We start from the raw sequence: 19,761 nt of genomic DNA, 5'->3' as shown, positions 1-19,761 counted from the left end.
TTGAGCTTGGTGGCTGGGGCAGTACCAGAATTGCTGCAACAGTCAGTCCCCAATGCCACTTTTTGTTATCAAGTAAACCAGATTGGCTACATAACATGATCATCTGGCTACATAAGGTCAACTCAGGAATCTACTAGTAGACGTTCAAAGAACCAACATACTGAACAAACGTGCTGCCTCAGAGAGGGACACCTCCTTCCTCATGATTCTGGCATCCCTAACCCTAACTCTGCTCACAGATAGGCAGGGAACGGATCCCTGGGCTTGACTGCCCATGTTCATCACTTGAAGGCACAGCCAGAGTCAACTGGGATGTCGAAGATTTGATAGGTCAATCACAGAAAAATGTGTAGCTGTCCAAGCACTAATGACAGAATCATATCAAGAGCGGGTGATGGTACAGTAGCTCTCTCGATGCCTCGCTGGGGGGCGCTTGTCGCCTACTTTGCGCCCATGTTTACAAAGTGTGCTGCGCGCACGCCCAGCTGAAGGACAAGCACGTGGGACAAGGGGGAAGAAGCGAACTCCTGCGCTGTGATTGGCTGTTTCATGCTTGTAAAGAAAATAATTTGTTCAGTTGGTGAGTACCGCTAAACTGATCATTATTAAATATAAATATATTTCAATTAGGGATATGACCTAACTTATCATCTTGATACGTTAGCTAATGTTTCAATGTTGATAACGAGCTAGCTTAGCCTACCTAGACTAGCAGTGCTAGCATTCATGCTTGCCTAAACTTGCGCCACGAAAGCCAGCTAAGCTAGCTAGCACGTGGATAAACGTACATATAAAACGAAGAATGTTTGCTGCTATTGGTTATCTATTAGTTATTTTATTAATGTTTATTAGCTAGCTAACGTTAGATTACCATAAATAGTTTCGGTTTAGTTAGCTAAGGTCAAAAGTTGACCTATGCTAGTTAGCTAACGTAGCTAGATACAGTTCCCACTCGAAATAAATAGCACTAATGTTACAGAATTGTCTGACTTGCTTAGATCAATGGTTAACATGCAATGCTAGTGAGCTAGCCTAGCTAATAGCTAACGAATCCGCTGCTACTACTTGTGTTTCAAGGGGACTCGGTTGTAACCATATAGAATGCAGCGCGCTGACACAGTGGAGAGACCTGCAACTTATGAACGTGTTGTGTACAAAAACGCATCAGTTTACCACTATCTGAAGATCTCTCTGTAAGTTAAAATCACACCCTGATCTGAAATATTATTGTTTTTGCAAAGTTAACTTTATTATTTTTCCAATCTTATCTGCCGAACTGGAGCGGATGAGTAGCCTACACTATTCATATGATGAAAATGCATGCTTGAGACAACATGTGCTTCTTTGGTCTTTTAATATGAAACAGTTGAACCCCAGCTCCCTGTACGCCTCTTTCTGGCGAGTGGGTGTGTTACAGCTGATGTGTGAGGCCAACACATCTGACTCCACTACCTTATGTTTGCATTTGAGCTCGACTAGAACCATTGGAACAAAGGTCTGTAAAAAGTCTGTCCATGCTGTCCTTTTCCCACCTGTCCATCATTATCAGAGAGCTGGAGGATGATTGCACCAGACTGGGTGCAGCGCAGCTGAAGCAGCTCATCATCACTGGCCTCAGGGATCTGTATGGAGAGGTACTGAGCTGTTGACCCATTCAGCCTTGACATGACACCCTGCCCAGTATAGAAAGTAGGCTACATACTCAGAGATATTCATATACTGTATCCTCCTCATCCTAGGTTGGAGCTGCCTACCCCTTTGACCTGCTGACTTTCAACGAGGACACGTTAACAGCTGTGCTTCGTGTTTGCAACAGGTAATGAATTGCTGAGAATGAAATTGTTTTACAGCCAAGCAGATCTTTTTCTTTATTTTATTTTTTTTAATCTTCAGTTGAAAAGTGTGTATATTTTACTGTTGATCCGTTTGCTGTTTCTCAGTGGCTTGGTGAAGCTGTGGACTGCGTTGACACTCTTGGGATTCTATCAGAATGAGCGGTGTGCTGTCAGAGTCATTCAGGTGAGCCGCAGTGACACTGTTCTGAACAAAAGAGCTTGTACATGTTCTACCTACCAGGCGTGTCCAGGTACATGTTCTACCTACCAGGCGTGTCCAGGTACATGTTCTACCCACCAGACGTGTACAGGTACATGTTCTACCCACCAGGCGTGTCCAGGTACATATTCTACCCACCAGACGTGTATATGTACATGTTCTACCCACCAGGCGTGTCCAGGTACATGTTCTACCCACCAGCCGTGTCCAGGTACATGTTCTACCCACCAGATGTGTCCAGGTACATGTTCTACCCACCAGGCGTGTCCAGGTACATGTTCTACCTACCAGGCGTGTACAGGTACATGTTCTACCTACCAGGCGTGTCCAGGTACATGTTCTACCCACCAGACGTGTCCAGGTACATGTTCTACCCACCAGCCGTGTCCAGGTACATGTTCTACCTACCAGACGTGTCCAGGTACATGTTCTACCCACCAGGCATTTCCAGGTACATGTTCTACCTACCAGGCGTGTACAGGTACATGTTCTACCCACCAGGCGTGTCAAGGTACATGTTCTACCTACCAGGCGTGTCCAGGTACATGTTCTACCCACCAGGCGTGTACAGGTACATGTACAAGTTAGAGATGTCACAGTGTGGATTTTTTCCCACGACTAATAAATTCATGGCAACACCGGTAACAATGTCTAGCCTACAATAAGAGAGCGCTTACTTTTCATCTTTGCCTTACGTCGAACAGCACTATTTGAATTTGGTGTTGTGTGCCTCCACGGCTTGCCTGCAAATGCGCCGTCAGAGTAAGGTCAGATAAACGTTACACTCGGTCCTGTGCTTCTTTATAATCAGAATTTGTTTATTGCCATGCAGTGTTTCAACATAGCATACTGTACTAGGAATATTCCATGCCCGAAGCAAATTCCTAGTATGTTGAAAAACTACATGGCAATAAACTAATTCTGATTCTGATTATAAAGAAGCACAGGACCGAGTGTAATGTTTATATCTTACTTTACTCTGATCACACATTTGCAAGCAAGCTGTGGAGGCATACAACGGCAAACTGCTTCATCAAATCGGTGTTATGAACGGAACGCTGCTAGAATAGGCGAGAGAACAGGCTGCTAGAATAAACTATCCAACTAGCTAATGGCAACAGCCACTAGGATAGGTTAGCTGAACAGCCAACAGGTGGCTAGGTTAGCCAAACGTTAGCTAGGCTGGCTAGCCACGAGAGGCTATAACCTCCCCCTCCCCTCTCCCTACTCTCTTCACGTGAATTGAAAGTGAAACCTGATTCCTCTAGACTCCACTCTGTGCTGCGTGCTCACAGGAGAGGCAGATCAGACTCTTGTTTGAGAGTGAGCGCTGATATGCGAACATTAACTAAATGGGTAAAACGGCGTCGGGGGTGGTAACCAACGGTGAATACACAATGTCTGCCCGAACACTGAGTAACACCAGTAACACCGACAACCGCCACACGCCTAGTACAGGTACTACCTCCCAGATGTAGTACAGGTACAAGTATTACCTACTACTATGTACTACCTTTCAGAAGCGCAATATGTTTAATATTCTGTAGGTGGCAGTAACGAGTAACCATGCATGGCCAAAAATTTAGTCAGCATAAAATGATAAGTCAGCGTAATGTAATAATCTGAACATGTTTATGGTCTGTACAAATACAACATATTGAAAGTAGACTTGGACTTGTCTTGTCTTTCTCTCCAGGTCTCTCCTTTCCTGCTAGCGCTGTCTGGAAACAGTCGTGAACTGGACCTATAGTGAACTGGATCTTTGAACTGGACCTGCAGTGAACTGGATCTTTGAACTGGACCTGCAGTGGGCTGGATAGTAGAGAGGAGCAGCAGTCAACTGAAGAAGAAAAAAAAAAGAAGAAAATGAACTTCATTTTCAGAAATTTGTTTTGTAAACAAAGGTACTATTCTGTCAAATGTGCGGTTGCCGGGGGAAGCAGCAGCCCCCTGGCGCGTTGGCCTGGTGCTCGTCTCCTGCATGTGGGCCAGCGAGCCTCGCTAACCAAGGCCTTCAGCGCCAGAGACGTGGCCCTGTTCGCCCAGCTGACCGGGGACACCAACCCCCTCCACCTTGACGCGGACTACGCCAAGACCACGTCTTTCGAAGCCCCCATCGTCCACGGCGTGCTGATCAACGGGCTGATCTCGGCCGTGCTGGGGACCCAGATGCCCGGGCGGGGCTGCATATTCCTCTACCAGGAGATCCGCTTCCCCGCTCCCCTCTACTTCGGGGAGGAGGTGCTAGCCGAGGCGGAGGTGAAGAAGATCAAGATGTCGTTTGCCTTCATCGCTGTGAGCTGCTCGGTGAAGGACAAGGTGGTCATGGAGGGGGAGGTGATGGTGATGATGCCAGCGGACCAGCAGACGCCATAAACACACTTTCTGTTCTTTCTATTTCAGTGGCACTTTGTTTTAAGTTTTGTTTAAGTTGTGTATGTTCTGAATACATGTATCTGACAAATTTGCTCAAACATGCCTGAATTATTTCCCTGTGTGGTGTGTGTCCCCACTAAAGTTTCCCTGGTGTATGGGGTGGAACCTTTCCTGGCGTATGGGGTGGAACAGAGATGTGGTGTGCATGTAGGAAGCAGATCCACAGGGACTTGGGTTATAGTTAAGAGGTGTGGGCGGTGTTTTCTATTTATTTACTAGCCTCATAATTAATGAAGATGTATGTAAATGTTGCCACTTAGTCTGATGTATGAGTGGTGAGTTAATAAATTAAGACTGAGTGCTACAGTATAATGAGAATATGCTGGCATTTGAGCAACCAAAGCACACCCTCTGTACCACTCCTGAATAAATTAAATATGTTGAACCTTTTAATTATTCCTTGTGTATGAATTTAGGATTATTAGCACTTAACCTTAATATAGATGTGGTCATGTAAGAGGGCTGTGTGTGAAGTGTAGCACGAGGTGCAGATGTACATTTCCTTATAACTATGCATGTATGTTTTTGTGTGTGTGTGGGGGGGGGGGGGGGGTAATCGTATATTGAGTGACCTAGCCCTTTAACTGTAAAAGGAAAACCACACAAACACTTTCGTTTTTTCTCTGCCCCCCCCCCCCCTTTAGAGGTACCGAGTAACATGAGTATCATATCCTCAGCCTCGTCAGTTTCCGAGCCAAACAGTTTCGTGTCCTAGTGAAATCAGTCTCCTCCTCCAGGCTGCTCCTACGTAGCTGTTCGCTGCTGTCGCCTCGTTACCCGCCGTGAACTCGCTAACACAACCAGCCCGTCCGTCCTGTCAGCGGGTTGAACTCGACCAACACAACCAGCCCGTCCGTCCTGTCAGCGGGTTGAACTCGACCAACACAACCAGCCCGTCCGTCCTGTCAGCGGGTTCCTACTCAAACACCTACATGTGTTGTTGACTCGCAGTAAAGCCGTCTGTCCGTTCGTTAGTGACTTGCTTGCTGTATAGTCGGTGTTTTCATATACGGACGCCAGGATGGCGTTTGTGGAGAAGCCCTCACCTGGACGGGTTCTGCTGGACGACACCGTTATCCTGACAGCAGTTATCGAAGCGAGCCAGAATCTACACTCTCACACGGTAAGAGAAGCGACTGAAATTGGGGTAATAATGTCGATGTCCGGTTGACAGTTTAGTGTCAGGCCACTAGACAGACGAGCTGGAGCAGACGGGGCCGGTGTACCCTAGCTAGGCTCGCACTAACATTACGTGTTTATGCCGCGTTTCAGATGGTGTGAATCTCTTGTGACTGTTGATTTGAGACGAGCGAATGCAAGCTAATGTTAGCTAGGCTAGCATGCTAGTGCTAACTATGCCGCGGCAGCCTGGCTGCTTGCTAGCCGGAATAGTTAAATTGTCAATAAAGGTCAGTTTGCTGCTCCTAACCTGAAGTGTTTTATTTTTTGATAGCGTTTGTTATCGCTGATTTCCCCGCCATAATGTTAGTCCGTGTATCTGCTATAATGCCTCCATGGTGTATGGTTAGGGTTAGCTAGTGGCTAAATGGTAGTGGAATGTTTTCCGTGTTGCGTTTGACATTACAGCTGGTTCTCATCGTGTGAGCTATGGTCCCTTTCGTGAACATCAGTGATAGTAAGTCCAGGCCTAAATGTTAGCTGAGCTAGAATCATGGCCAATAACTAAATGTAGACTTATACTTGGCTGGCATGACTGTCATTAGGAGAGGACATGGGCTCGCTTATTAGACTTGTTAATTATTTTATCAGTCTAACTTTAGTTAATTTAGTTTGTCGTGGTAAATGGAAAGGCACAGTTAAATGGTCATGATCATCATGTTAGTGTTTAACTCAAGCGCACCCTATTCATTGTTTATTAATCCAGGTTATTTTTTAAAATTATGTTAGCAATTTCCCCAGAATGTTAAATGGATAGATAGATATTTGATTGATCCCCAAGGGGAGATTATTTAAGTTTAAATGGACCTCAGCAGTAAAAATGTTGTTTTATTGCCACCGGATCAGCGAGTGAGCTCAAGAAGGACCTTTGCACCTCTGGGCTGTTCATTACCACCCCCTGCCTGATTCAACAAGATCAACAGTTGGCCAGCTATGCTGTGAAACCCAGTGCAATTATAGAGATGACGTTAGAAACATTACCAAGAAGTAAAACATTAGGTTTTCAAGGTATTGACTGTTACCTAGATGTGGACTTGTGTGATGTTTTACGAGCACAGGACTGTTAGGGCTGTAATTCTATCACATGACAGTGATATGAAAGAGACACATGGGAACCCATAGCGCGGGGAGAACCACTAACGATGTTCCATGCTCCTGCTGTTTCAGGAATACCTCATCCGCATACAGAGGGGTGTTCTGTCAGAGAACAGCTGGCAGGTAAATACGAGCCCGTTTCCTCATGAACACACAGCGTCTAGGTAAAGGAAGGATGAGTCTGAATCGTTGGTTCCCTCGAGCACAGCACTGTCTCATGTTACCTGTTTTTTCACAGGTCATTCGGAGATACAGTGACTTTGATCTGCTGAATACCAGCTTGTTGGTGAGTAGCAGAGCCCCCTGGCCTCACGGTGCTCCTGACCAACAGTCAAATCATCCAGGATGGAGTAAAATTCTCAGTGACAGTTTCTCTGACTCAGGTCATTACAGAATGCATAGATTGCATTGTTCAGAGGAAGCGCCGTTTCTGCTGAGGTTTCACAAGCTCATTTCCTGTGGAGGTCATTCTAGAAACCCAGCATTCCTTCCTGTGAACTCTGGCTCACTCATCCACTCTCCTTCACTCATCCTCTCTCTCTCTCTCTCTCTCTCTCTCTCTCTCTCTCTCTCTCTCTCCCTCTCCCTCTCCTTTCTCTCTCTCTCCATCTCTCTCTCTCTCTCTCTCTCTCTCTCTCTCTTTCTCTCTCTCTCTCCACTACCCATCAGATCTCCGGCATCAACCTGCCTCTCCCTCCTAAAAAGCTGATCGGGAACATGGACAGAGAGTTCATAGCAGAACGACAGAGGGGACTCCAGGCCTACCTGGACTTCATTACCCAGAACCACATGCTCTCTGGCTGTGAGCTGGTGAAGAAGTTCCTGGATCCTAATAACTACTCCGCCAACTACACAGGTTTGTGTAACTACGGTACCCAATAATACAGACGGGAAGAAACTGAACAGCCACCTGAATAATGTACTTTTTCTTTTTTAGGCAATATCACCTGCACAAATATTGTCTTTTGTAAATACTATTGATGTGCAATACTGTGAGAGATGGCTTCACTGAACCACATCCTTCTCTTGCAGAAATCGCCTTGCAGCAGGTGTCCATGTTCTTCAGATCAGACCCAAAGTGGGAAGTGGTGGAACCGTTAAAAGACATCGGTACGACTGCAAGAACATAAAAAGCAATGTTCTCTTTATCAGGAAAAGGACTATGTGATGCATCACGAGTCCCAGGGCTATTTGGAGCTTAGCTACTTTAGGAGAAAAAAGGAGAAAGATGTTATTTCTTGTTTGGTTCCATAACATGATTAAAGAGCCACGGTTTATTACTGGTAATTGAGGACAGTCTGAAAGCTTTGAAGTGCTTATAGAGTAACAGGGTAATTGTTATTATCTGATCCCAATGTTGTGCACACACAGTCCTCATGTTACTGGCATGGTCAAATTGCTGTAGTTGATACGTCTTTTCCTTGTGTACAGGGTGGCGGATACGAAAGAAGTATTTCCTTATCAAAAACAAAGACCTGCCCAAGGAACGGCAAGTGTTAAGTTGGGTAAGACCAAATCAGGTGTTAACGTTTTTTAGGTGTTCGGCCTGAGTCTTATTAACATACCAACATATCTCCAGAATGTCAACAAGTGGTTTATAAACACTTAAGCCTGATGCTAAGGTCAGGTCTCCTCTTTGAGACAATCACAACTGTAAACCACGAGGCCCTCAACATAGTCCTCTGATTGATTAACACTAACATTGGGATTAGTTCCTGAACTACCCAGCCAGTCTGATTGGTTCCTGTACTACCTGGCCAGTCTGATTGGTTCCTCTACTACCCAGCCAGTCTGATTGGTTGCTGTACTACCCAGCCAGTCTGATTGGTTCCTGTACCACCTGGTCAGTGATGCTGTGGTGTTTTTACTCCTGTCTCATAGGTTGACCTGGGTCCTGATAAATTCCTCTCAGACAAAGACCTTCAGTCCATGATGAAGCTGCTCTCTACACTGTCTGTACGTGCACCATCACCTGCAAACACACACACACACACACACAGACACACACACACACACACACACAGACACACACAGAAACACACACAACACACATCACTGAGCCAGACTTAGAGTATGAGTCAGCAGGAGATTCCTGATATAATTCTGTACAGTTAATATTGTCAACCCTGTGCACACACACACACACACACACACACACACACACACACACACACACACACACACACACACACACACGTCTCCCTCTGGGAGAGAATCATCTGATCTCATGCATTCCTTATTAGTTGTGGAGGAGTTAGGAGGGGCGCTGGAGGTTTACGCTCTACAAAACCAACCGCTTTTCCCTCAGTTGGACTGTAGTCTTTCCCCTGTAGTGGCCTGTGACCCTCTCAGGCCAACAGAGTACACTCATGTCTCCCACCCCTCACTGTAGGATCATAGTAGTAATGGTATAGTAGCGTTACTACCAGTTGAGTGTGGATGTTTCTCCTGTGTTGAATCCTCTCTCAGGCCTCTGGCTGGCAGAACAGCTGATTAATGTGAGAGAAACGGGCTGAGAGCACCTCAAGGTCTCATGACTGCCTGATCATCACGCTGATGCAAACCCTAGTGCTCCGCTCACAGCAAGGTTATTTATGTCAAATTAAACCTAAATCTTCTCTAGTTAACATTCTCAGATAGTTAACATACAAGTCATTTATTTTTATACGAGTCATAGGATTGATACACCAACAAAATGGATGTCACAAGATGTGGCTTAGGTTGACAAAGTAATGTCAAAAAGTAATGTCAAAACTCATAAAACGGAAGCTTGTCATTGAGTTAGACCAGACCTCATTGTAACAATTATGTCTGTTCTCTCTAGAATCCCTACATCTACCCAGTGACGTTTGCCAGCACCAGTGAGTCATCTGCTCTGGTCATCCGGCTGTTCAATGAGAAAGGCACTCTTAGGGATCACATATGCAAGGTAACCACAAACCATTACCGCTTCCTGTCAAACCGTTACCACTTCCTGTTCCGGACCTAAACGGCAGTGCAGTTGCAGCATGGAGTTTTTTTTTTTTTCCTTTTCTAAAGTATTAGATATCTTGATTTCACCATAACCAGTTACCCTTCCGGTTTATAAACAACTGTACTTGCAATTCCTGACCTGTTCTGTACCGGGCCCATGCAGTGTTCTGAACCGGGCCCATACAGTGTTCTGAACCGGGTCCATACAGTGTTCTGAACCGGGCCCATACAGTGTTCTGAACCGGGCTTCGGGCTCACAGTGTTTGTGCGGTTCCTCCCAGGTGAAGCCCAAGGAACCGTTCATGAAGAAGTACTGCAACCCCAAGAAGATCCAGGGGCTGGAGCTGCAGCAGATCAGGACCTACGGACGGCAGATCCTGGAGGTGTGTGTGTGTGCGCGTGTGTGTGTGTGCGCGTGTGTGTGTGTGCGCGTGTGTGTGTGGGTGTGTGGGGGGGGGGGGGGTCAGGGTAAGGGTCAGATCCTGGAGGTGTGTGGGGGGGTCAGGGTTAGGGTCAGATTCTGGAGGTGGGGGGGGGGGGTCAGAGTAAGGGTCAGATTCTGGAAGTGTGTGTGGGGGTCAGGGGTCAGGGTTAGGGTCAGATTCTGGAGGTGTGTGTGGGGGTCAGGGGTCAGGGTTAGGGTCAGATTCTGGAGGTGTGTGTGGGGGTCAGGGGTCAGGGTGAGGGTCAGATTCTGCAGTTGTGTGGGGGAGTCAGGGTGAGGGTCAGATTCTGGAGGTGTGTGTGGGGGTCAGGGGTCAGGGTTAGGGTCAGATTCTGGAGGTGTGTGTGTGTGAGAGAGGGATCATATGTGATTCAGGGGCTGCGTTCCGAATCGCCTACTACCCTACTATATAGTATGCCAAAACAGAATGTAGTATGTCCCAATACATAGTAGGCCACATGCAGTATGGCAAAAGTACCAGGATGACCTACTACATCCGGTCGTATTTTGCAGTATGCACGCCAGCAGGCTTTTCTGGCTATTCTGACCCACAATCCTTTGCGCAGCGGTAATGTGTGTCACATGCGCGAGTTGACAGCTGTAGACGAATGTCGCGTTATGGACAGCGACGGATGTGGGCTAATTTCAAGGCGCAATGTTATGACAAGGTAGTATGTCCCAATTGGATGCCTACTGCTTGCAAAGTACGTACTTTCTAAGGGCAGCTGTAGTAGGTACTGGTAGTAAGAAGTAGAAGTATGCGATTCGGAACGCAGCCATAGTCTGTGGTCTCAGTTTTCTACTCTGTGTTCTATTTCACCTCGCCCCCCTAAGCAGTTAAAAATGAATCATCTGGTGTAGGATTATGCTGTATTATGTGATTATGCTGCCTCTCAGAACCCCCCAGTAGCATGACACAACACATGACATCATAGAATGTTTGTTTGTTTGTTTGTGGTAGGTTCTGAAGTTCCTCCATGACAAGGGCTTCCAGTACGGCCACCTGCACGCATCCAACGTGGTGGTGGAGGACAACACCTGCCGTCTGCTGGACATCGAGAACAGCCTCCTGGGCCTGCCGTCCTACTACCGCTCACACATCGTCCAGTTCAGGAAGATCAACGTGAGTCCTGACCATGTAGTGGACCAGACTGGTCCTGACCATGTAGTGGACCGGACTGGTCCTGACCATGTAGTGGACTGGACTGGTCCTGAGGACGTAGTGGACTGACTGGTCCTGAGGACGTAGTGGACCAGACTGGTCCTGAACATGTAGTGGACTGACTGGTCCTGAGGACGTAGTGGACCGGACTGGTCCTGACCATGTAGTGGACCGGACTGGTCCTGAGGACGTAGTGGACTGACTGGTCCTGAGGACGTAGTGGACCAGACTGGTCCTGAACATGTAGTGGACTGACTGGTCCTGAGGACGTAGTGGACTGACTGGTCCTGAGGACGTAGTGGACCAGACTGGTCCTGACCATGTAGTGAACCAGACTGGCCCCTAGATGCTAACCAGCCCCTGTCTCCTCTGATTTCAGACCTCAGAGAGCATCGACGTTTACTCGTTTGGTCACTTACTGTATGAAATGACCTATGGGAGACCTCCGGACACCGTGCCTGTCGACCAGTACCCCCCCGCACCTTACACCTCTGTGGGTATGTACCCCCCACACCTTACACCTCTGTGGGTATGTACCCCCCACACCTTACACCTCTGTGGGTATGTACCCCCCACACCTTACACCTCTGTGGGTATGTACCCCCACACCTTACACCTCTGTGGGTATGTACCCCCACACCTTACACCTCTGTGGGTATGTACCCCCACACCTTACACCTCTGTGGGTATGTACCCCCCCCACCTTACACCTCTGTGGGTATGTACACCCCCCCCCCCCCCGCACCTTACACCTCTGTGGGTATGTGCTCGGGACTTTTGATTGATTTATCAATTATTGGTATCATCTTACACTTTCACTTTTTGGCTTGTAATTACAGTGATATTGTATACTGTGTGTGTTTCAGGAGAGATTGATTGTTCAGATGGTGGAATGGCGTCCTCTTTGAAAATGCACAGAACAGATTGCTGGTTATGTCTGCTTTCTAGTTCTTGTGAATGAGAGAATGCGGAACTAAGGATTCCTAATTTGTTCCCCTCCAGTCTCTGTGTTGCAGTCCATCCTGTCCACGGACGCCTGCAAGAGAGGAATGCCCACGACTGCACAGCTCCTCCAGACGCCGTGAGCTCACACGTCTCACCCTGGCTGTGCATGCATGTCTCTCCTCCCCCTCCTTCACACGTCTCACCCTGGCTGTGCATGCATGTCTCTCCTCCCCCTCCTTCACACGTCTCACCCTGGCTGTGCATGCATGTCTCTCCTCCCCCTCCTTCACACGTCTCACCCTGGCTGTGCATGCATGTCTCTCCTGACCTGGGTTATGTGGATCGCTGGTCCACAGTGTATTTAGGATTGGTTTGTAGTGTTTATATTTGATGGTCTGGCCCACCAGTGTGACTGGCTGTTGTAGTGTGTAGCGTCTGGATGTGGGATTGTCTGGACTCTAGTGTGGTTTGTGTGGTTTTGTACGTAGTGTGGTTTTGTACATAGTGTGGTTTGTGTGGTTTTGTACGTAGTGCGGTTTGTGTGGTTTTGTACGTAGTGCGGTTTGTGTGGTTTTGTACGTAGTGCGGTTTTGTACGTAGTGCGGTTTGTGTGGTTTTGTACGTAGTGTGGTTTGTGTGGTTTTGTACGTAGTGCGGTTTGTGTGGTTTTGTACGTAGTGCGGTTTGTGTGGTTTTGTACGTAGTGCGGTTTGTGTGGTTTTGTACGTAGTGCGGTTTGTGTGGTTTTGTACGTAGTGTGGTTTGTGTGGTTTTGTACGTAGTGTGGTTTGTGTGGTTTTGTACGTAGTGTGGTTTGTGTGGTTTTGTACGTAGTGTGGTTTTGTACGTAGTGCGGTTTGTGTGGTTTTGTACGTAGTGCCGTTTGTGTGGTTTTGTACGTAGTGCGGTTTGTGTGGTTTTGTACGTAGTGCGGTTTGTGTGGTTTTGTACGTAGAATCTTAAACGCTCCTGTGCTTGCAGACTGTTCAGTGATGTGCTGCTCTACCAATCAGAGAAGCTCCAGTTCAAGGTGAGTGAGCCTCAGTCTGTCATTATGCATTCTACAGCTGACCTAGTTCAGTTCAGTTGCACTTCCCACCTCTGATTCCAACTACCATCTTTGTTTCCAAGTAGCAAAACATGAGCTTAGTTGGGATTTTAGGAAGCTTATAACCATAGAATGAAACAGGAACGTTGCGTTTTCCTGATTCTATGTTCTTCCATAGAAACTATCGTTTCTGTTACAAATCCTGGGCTTGAATAGGAGGTTATGGAGGGACTGGGGAAACTACACAGGTAGTTACTAGTAGTGACTAATGTTAATTGCTGGTAATTTCCTAGTAATAAGGTCAATATTACCATGGTATTGCCCTGTTATTACTGAGCTGTAATGTAAAGGTGTACCCCTATTTCATTCACCAACACTGTCACCCCTCAACGCAGATCACCACCAAATTAAAGGATGCCTTGAAAACCGCCAAAGAATGTTCAGAGAAACGACTTCAAGAAGAACAAAAAATGGTTGGTCACTGGACAGTTTACTGTTACTATGGTTACTTGACACTTTACAGTTCCTGTCTGTGCTTTCAACACGTCCTCCAAAGACAGGATTCTGATTGTTCCATGTTTTTGTTGTTGTCCAACAGTTAATGGTTGTTGTTGTTGTTGTTGTCCTGTCCCTCAGATCCATCAGCAGCGGAGGCTGACCAGAGCTCAGTCCCACCATGGCTCTGAGGAGGAGAGGAAACGGAGGAAGATCCTGGCCAGAAAGGTGGAGGAGAGACGGCCTGCTGCTCCCAGCTGAGCCAGCGCTGTGGCCGAGGCCTTGGAGAGACCAGCCTGCTGCTCCCTGCTGAGCCAGCGCTGTGGCCGAGGCCTTGGAGAGACCAGCCTGCTGCTCCCTGCTGAGCCAGCGCTGTGGCCGAGGCCTTGGAGAGACCAGCCTGCTGCTCTCTGCTGAGCCAGCGCTGTGGCCGAGGCCTTGGAGAGACCAGCCTGCTGCTCCCTGCTGAGCCAGCGCTGTGGCCAAGGCCTTAGAGAGCAGCTGTGGCCATTTTAGCTACCATTTGCTACAAGAAGCCTTGAACTAGCATGAAAAGAGAGGCTTTTATAACCATCCCACCTCTTTGAATATCATGTATATACAGCCTAATCGTGTTGCTGGTGTTACCCTCGCTGGCCTTGTGACCATGTTGGTGTTAATACTGTAGCTAGCAGAATGATGTCACTGATAAACACTCTTGCTCTTTCAGAAGTCCAGACAGTCGGCGTATGAAAACGAGGAGGAACTCTCTGTGAAATATAACAACAACTCTGGTATGTTTCAACTGGGGTTTCAAACACTGGTGTCTTATATGCATACATTTGTTTCCTGGACACATAAAACAAAGCCCTTGACTTTTAATAGAAACCCTCCATTGAAAATGTCTTTTAGTCTTGGACTGTTCTTTAACGAGGCCCTGTCTCCCCCAGGCTCCGGAGCCAGCTCCCCACCCACATCTCCCTCCTCCCCCACACCTCCACCCAACTCAGGTTGGTGCCCTCGCTGCTACCGCCCCTTTAACTGACCCACCCCCACTCAGCTAAGCTAGGCTGCTGCTGTACCGTGCGCCCCAACCCAACCACAGTAGGACCCAGGGGGCGCCTCCGCCAGCGCCTCATCTTCCCCGTTGGGCTGGGGGGGGGGGGGTTGAGCTGATCAGCAGCTCTGAGGGAACTGTTGTTTGCATTGATTGAATCGGGGCCTTTGTTACAGTTGTGGTTCTGAAATATGGTGCTCCCCCATGTGGTAAGGAAGAGACAGTGCACAAACTGAAGGCAGTGAGCAGTGTATAGTCTGTATATATTTGAGTTATCATGACTGCATGTGACCAAGGTTGCGTTTCACAAAGAATGCATGTTTTTGTGCCTCCTACAGCCTGAAGTAAGGACATTGGTCTGAGCTAACATTTGATAACTGTTACTAGCTAAACATGTCCTGTGATGTGGTTGATGCAGTTACTGTACCTCATCCATTTGTCTCTCTGGCCATCTCTATTCCTTTCCAACTCAGCTAATCATCCCGTACCTGTTATTGGAAGTCTGTAGTCTTGATGTCATTATTGTTCCTGGAGGTCAAATGAACATTAACCTTCACCTGCCTCTTCTTTCCTCCCTGTGCTGTCTTCAGAGTAGAGCATGCACCATTTTGAACATTTTGGGTAAAGTAAATTAAATAAACGATTCTTCTCATTTTAAAGCTGAGGTATACCCTGGTTCACAGCAAGTGATTTTGATACACTGTAATTTACGTACCCATAGAGCACTTGTTCTAGAGCATGCAAGAAAGTAGTCTCAACACAAGTTTGGTTTATCAAGTCCAGTTGGGGCTCAAGCCTGTCAGGGGATAAGGTGTCTTTTACCACTAACGTTTCCACATTTTCCTCACAGTACTACTACTCAACTAATATCAGTAACGATGTGTACTCCCTCTGAAACATGAACACCGTTATGAAGAACAATCTTTCTTTTCTTGTTTGTGTCATGTCCTGTATTGAAATCGTATTGCTTGCTTAGAAGAGGGTGTATGCAGCTTTAAAATGTTGCAATCTGCAATGATTCACAAGTGAACTGTTCCTGAAGTTGAAGCATGTTTTCTTCTGGCAGCAAACCTACCTTCTGGTAAATCTGTTTCTACAGCTGTCTCAAAAGACTCAAACCCAAATCTACTGATTCAGGCTGTTCTCATTGTAGATTGTGATGCACATGTCATGGTGTGTGTGTGTGAATTGCGTATGTGTGGGAGAAATGTAAACATTACAGAAATAATGTGTTTTGTCAGAAGAGATTTGCCTGTTGTAGCCGCTGCAAGTCTAAAGATATATATAATTGGCTGGTTCTATGGTTTGTCATCGTGTGACCATAGGATATTGTCCTGACAGTTATTTTCTGTTCGATGCAGGAGTATCTCCAGCGCCTCCTCCTCCTCCTCCTCCTCCTCCTCCCCCCCCCAGTGAGCCACGCCCTTCCCCCGACCCCCTGCCACCCACCAGCGGAGAGGGCCGCACTGCTCTGCTTGGCTCCATCCAGTCATTCAGCAAAGGAAAACTAAGGAGAGCCCAAACCTGTGATCACAGTGTCCCCCATTTTGAATAAGCCCCACTCTGGGAAAACGTCTAGGTTTGAAATTACTTTCAGTTGTGTTTTCAGTAATGGAACCCTTGTGTAGAAGGTTGGTGAGTGTAAACCTAAGGGTCTGGTTCACGACCAGGTGAGATGTAGAAGGTTTTACGGTCCCCTCTGGAAGAGGAACGGTGTGTCCTGCGGATGCAGAGAGCGGCTGATGATGGGAGCAGGACTGGTTTTCCTACAGCATCAGCAGCCTTCCCATACATCGCTGTGACTTGAGTGGAACTCAATATCTGTGAGGGAGGGGGCGAAGACGGGGCACGCACCCCAACTGTATCATGGGAGGGTTTTACCGTACGAAGACTGCGAGAACCTCTGCGCTTCTACATCGTCGTGTGTTTATTTTGTTCTGAATAGTTTACCTTCAAGATGTTATTCTGCTCCTGGTCTAGCTTTGTTCTGCACATGGAGGACTGTCAATCCGTTGGGCTGGTCCATATTTATCTCTGTGCCGATATCAGAAGAGCAATGAATAAACCCTAAATCTGATTCTCCACCAGTTGATGTTAAGTTATCCTTCACAGACGATAGGTGGAAGATTGTATCATGTGAAGTATTCACACACATGACCCCAGAGCAGACATGTGGGCACTGTTATGGACTATTTCTTTGCAGCACTTTACCTATGGGTTTGTTTGAGAGAGATTCTGGACAGACATTACTGTGAGGACTTGGAATTCTCTTTATTTGCGAGAAAATGTACGCTCCCATTTCTGCTAATAACATAATTTGACGTTGATACCGATATTTGCCAATACCACTGTATCAGGCTTTGGATATAGACACAATTGTGGTCAAGGAAAAGTTACAATCTGTATTATTGTGTAAAATGCTTTGTCAACATACTTTGTTTTTTACATCCATAATAATGGCTTGTTTACTTGTATACTTTTGCTGTTGAAAGTGAGAGCAACAGGGGAAAGCTGGTTTTTATTTGTATTTGGTTTATTTGCACACTATTGTTAGCCAATTTTGCCAACTGTAATGTTTAGATTTTATGAATGAGTGTTAGACAAGAATATATTTGCTTACAGTTTTTCACTGGTGAGTGACTTAACTGTTTTAACTGTGTTTTTCAGCGAAATGTCAGTCCTCAAAATGATTTGTCATTTGCATAAATCGAATATTTCAATCATGAGAGGGTTTTAATTCATTTTGATGGAAGCAAATCTGAAGATGGTTCATCGACCAGTCTGTAGAAACAACTAATTATTTGAGATTAAACTGTGCTGAAGAGACAGCTCACAGACGTTGGCACATATATTATAGATGATATTTTTTAGCCTGGCATCGCGGTCCTGATCACCAGAGATCACATTTGGTGTCTCAGATCATTGGTCCAGCGATTCCAGGCTACATATTTTTTGCTTGCTATCAAGAATTCTCAATTCATTTTAGAACCAACAGGAGATTGAAGTGGTCAACACTTGTATTTGAAATTGTTAGAGGTTAAAGATATGTATAAAGATGCACTTTAGTTGAGAGAGTGAAATATTTTTCAATTTTAGCCACATGGATCCATCCAGTGACCGTTTGTCGCATCATTTTGGGGCTTCGAAGCAACAGTGCAGCAGCTGTAGCAGAGGAATCCAATGTTTACCACCTTGCACCGTGGTATAGGCCTACCTATTACATATACATACTTATTCTTTATTAAAAAAGTATTGAAGTGGTTTGAACGAGCTCTTTTTTTGCTGACATTTCAAGGTGATTTAAGTGGGACTCACTTCTGACTCCTTTCCAACTACCTACACAACAACGCCACAATTTTCAAGAACATGCTTCTCTTATCTGTACTGAACTCTTAGGGGCGAATTCACTAAAGCGGAATTGCGGCCGTTAATTGCACCATTACATTGCGCGTCAGTTGCTCCAGCTATGTGCTCCGTTTTAAAAACCTATTCACTAAAGACATTGCGCTAATATCCCAGCGCAAACACGCCCATTCGGTGTTTGCGGCTGAGTGCAATTTGCTGCTGTTATAGGAAATGACTATAAATACTGCGCATACAGGGCATACAACTCGTATGCATATCATTGGACGATGGCAGACAGAAAAAGAAAGATACGATTTTCAGACAGCGAACTTGAAGGCCTCACGGACGAGGTTCAAAAACATGTCTCACAGCTTTCCGCAAAAAATATCACGACTGCAGCAAAAAATCATATTTGAGGTTTAATTTCCCAATCAGTCAGTGCCATTTGTGTGTGTAAACGCAGAAGACTGCAAACGGAGGTGGAATGATTTGAAAAGACGAACAAAGGAAAAATTGTCATTTTATGTTATGCAAGTTGCAGCACGATGATCTGGCATACTTTTGGGGGAATGTATAACATTGCCCCACCGGTACGATCTAGGCATCTAAACGGCTTTTCAGGATTCCAAATGTGCACTCAATCACACCGCGCGTCCTGATGTGAGCCCAGTTGTACGCCGCCGCCAACGTTGGAAGGATTACGCACGGGAGTCATCATCCATGGCTGAAGATGATAGCTGCCGTCACCTATGATACAAAAGCAAAATATTTTCAAGACCATTCAAATAAAAAAAATATTGTGTAGGCTATGTTTTTATTTATTTATACCTATATCGGCCCCCAGCCGTTCAATGAACAGCTATAGGGAATGCGCAGTTTCGCGTATAGACTATTATACGCAAAGTTTCGCGCTATGTAGGCTATTATAAATAAGTATTATTCATTGGGGGAGCTTGGACTCGCTGGGGACGGGTGGAGAGACGCATAGTCAACTGAGCCTCCCCAGACGCGACTTCATCCTCCAGTTGGCTGAAGAGCTGCGCACTCTGGCGTCCAAACAGCTACCGCGGTGGTTCTAGTGTTAAATCAAAAAGTGACCTTCTAAATATTCTCTCACGAACAACATGCCTGGCATTGCGATGCCGAATTCGCCTCGCAACAATCACTGCTGCCATGATCAGCGGAAAGGCTGGCCGACACACCCCTTGCGCTTAAATACCACCACGTACTGAAAACGCAATTAATTTCACTTTAACTGCGTGAAGCAATTGGCGCTGATCTTTGTGAATTGGGCGGATTTTGCAATAATGTTCATTTGCATAGAAAGGGGAACATTCTCCGCCCATATTACCTAATTTAAATATCCGCTAATAACACCGGCGCAGAGAAACGCTATGAGGAAGGCAACGCAGTTAACACCGTATTTCACCCTTTGCGAGGGCTTTGTGAATAGCAAAGATTATTTTTGACTTATTTGCACAGGCTTTGCGTCAGGAAAAGCTGCGCAATCCTTTAGTGAATTCGCCCCTTAGTGTACTGACAACTTG

At 46.3% G+C, this 19,761-nt stretch overlaps 3 protein-coding genes across 4 annotated transcripts; all 3 read left to right on the top strand.

The window, feature by feature from the left end:
• The first annotated feature begins 510 nt into the window (after window positions 1–510).
• rpp14 (ribonuclease P/MRP 14 subunit) lies at window positions 511–3,922 on the top strand. 2 transcript variants are annotated; one of them, XM_084445443.1, is made up of 6 exons: window positions 511–580; window positions 1,078–1,193; window positions 1,550–1,634; window positions 1,740–1,816; window positions 1,941–2,019; window positions 3,752–3,922. In XM_084445443.1, the coding sequence occupies exons 2-6, from the start codon at window positions 1,102–1,104 to the stop codon at window positions 3,803–3,805; spliced, it is 387 nt and encodes a 128-aa protein (XP_084301569.1). In that variant the 5' UTR covers window positions 511–580; window positions 1,078–1,101; the 3' UTR covers window positions 3,806–3,922. The 2 variants fall into 2 exon arrangements, with proteins under 2 accessions (XP_084301569.1, XP_084301568.1); XM_084445442.1 differs by having other exon boundaries at window positions 1,941–3,922.
• Window positions 3,904–4,848, top strand: LOC311314914 (hydroxyacyl-thioester dehydratase type 2, mitochondrial-like). Its single transcript, XM_084445445.1, has one exon. It carries the CDS (start codon window positions 3,922–3,924, stop codon window positions 4,429–4,431), a length of 510 nt encoding a protein of 169 aa, XP_084301571.1. The 5' UTR covers window positions 3,904–3,921; the 3' UTR covers window positions 4,432–4,848.
• A 399-nt stretch (window positions 4,849–5,247) lies between these two features.
• Window positions 5,248–18,076, top strand: pxk (PX domain containing serine/threonine kinase). The gene is made up of 18 exons (XM_084445566.1): window positions 5,248–5,614; window positions 6,838–6,888; window positions 7,004–7,051; window positions 7,435–7,621; window positions 7,798–7,875; window positions 8,197–8,270; window positions 8,647–8,721; window positions 9,590–9,694; window positions 10,020–10,121; window positions 11,145–11,306; window positions 11,725–11,842; window positions 12,348–12,426; window positions 13,272–13,320; window positions 13,734–13,811; window positions 13,975–14,061; window positions 14,543–14,606; window positions 14,763–14,822; window positions 16,231–18,076. Exons 1-18 carry the CDS (start codon window positions 5,513–5,515, stop codon window positions 16,422–16,424), a joined length of 1,713 nt encoding a protein of 570 aa, XP_084301692.1. The 5' UTR covers window positions 5,248–5,512; the 3' UTR covers window positions 16,425–18,076.
• The last annotated feature ends 1,685 nt before the right edge of the window (window positions 18,077–19,761 follow it).

This window comes from Borostomias antarcticus (genome assembly GCF_949987555.1).
Source record: "Borostomias antarcticus genome assembly, chromosome: 11".
In the NCBI taxonomy this organism is placed as follows: domain Eukaryota; kingdom Metazoa; phylum Chordata; class Actinopteri; order Stomiiformes; family Stomiidae; genus Borostomias; species Borostomias antarcticus.
Note: the sequence above shows the minus strand (reverse complement) of the source record. Positions and strands in the feature narration are given on the sequence as shown.

What these genes read in the sequence shown, in the direction of transcription:
- pxk (XM_084445566.1), top strand. Translation starts at nt 5,513, where the DNA reads ATGGCGTTTGTGGAGAAGCCCTCACCTGGACGGGTTCTGCTGGACGAC. An exon ending in TGCTGAATACCAGCTTGTTG is followed by an intron (nt 7,052 to 7,434) that starts GTGAGTAGCAGA and finishes ACTACCCATCAG; the next exon opens with ATCTCCGGCATCAACCTGCC. An exon ending in AACGGCAAGTGTTAAGTTGG is followed by an intron (nt 8,271 to 8,646) that starts GTAAGACCAAAT and finishes CCTGTCTCATAG; the next exon opens with GTTGACCTGGGTCCTGATAA.
- LOC311314914 (XM_084445445.1), top strand. Translation starts at nt 3,922, where the DNA reads ATGAACTTCATTTTCAGAAATTTGTTTTGTAAACAAAGGTACTATTCT.
- rpp14 (XM_084445442.1), top strand. Translation starts at nt 1,102, where the DNA reads ATGCAGCGCGCTGACACAGTGGAGAGACCTGCAACTTATGAACGTGTT. An exon ending in CACTATCTGAAGATCTCTCT is followed by an intron (nt 1,194 to 1,549) that starts GTAAGTTAAAAT and finishes CATCATTATCAG; the next exon opens with AGAGCTGGAGGATGATTGCA. An exon ending in TCAGGGATCTGTATGGAGAG is followed by an intron (nt 1,635 to 1,739) that starts GTACTGAGCTGT and finishes TCCTCATCCTAG; the next exon opens with GTTGGAGCTGCCTACCCCTT.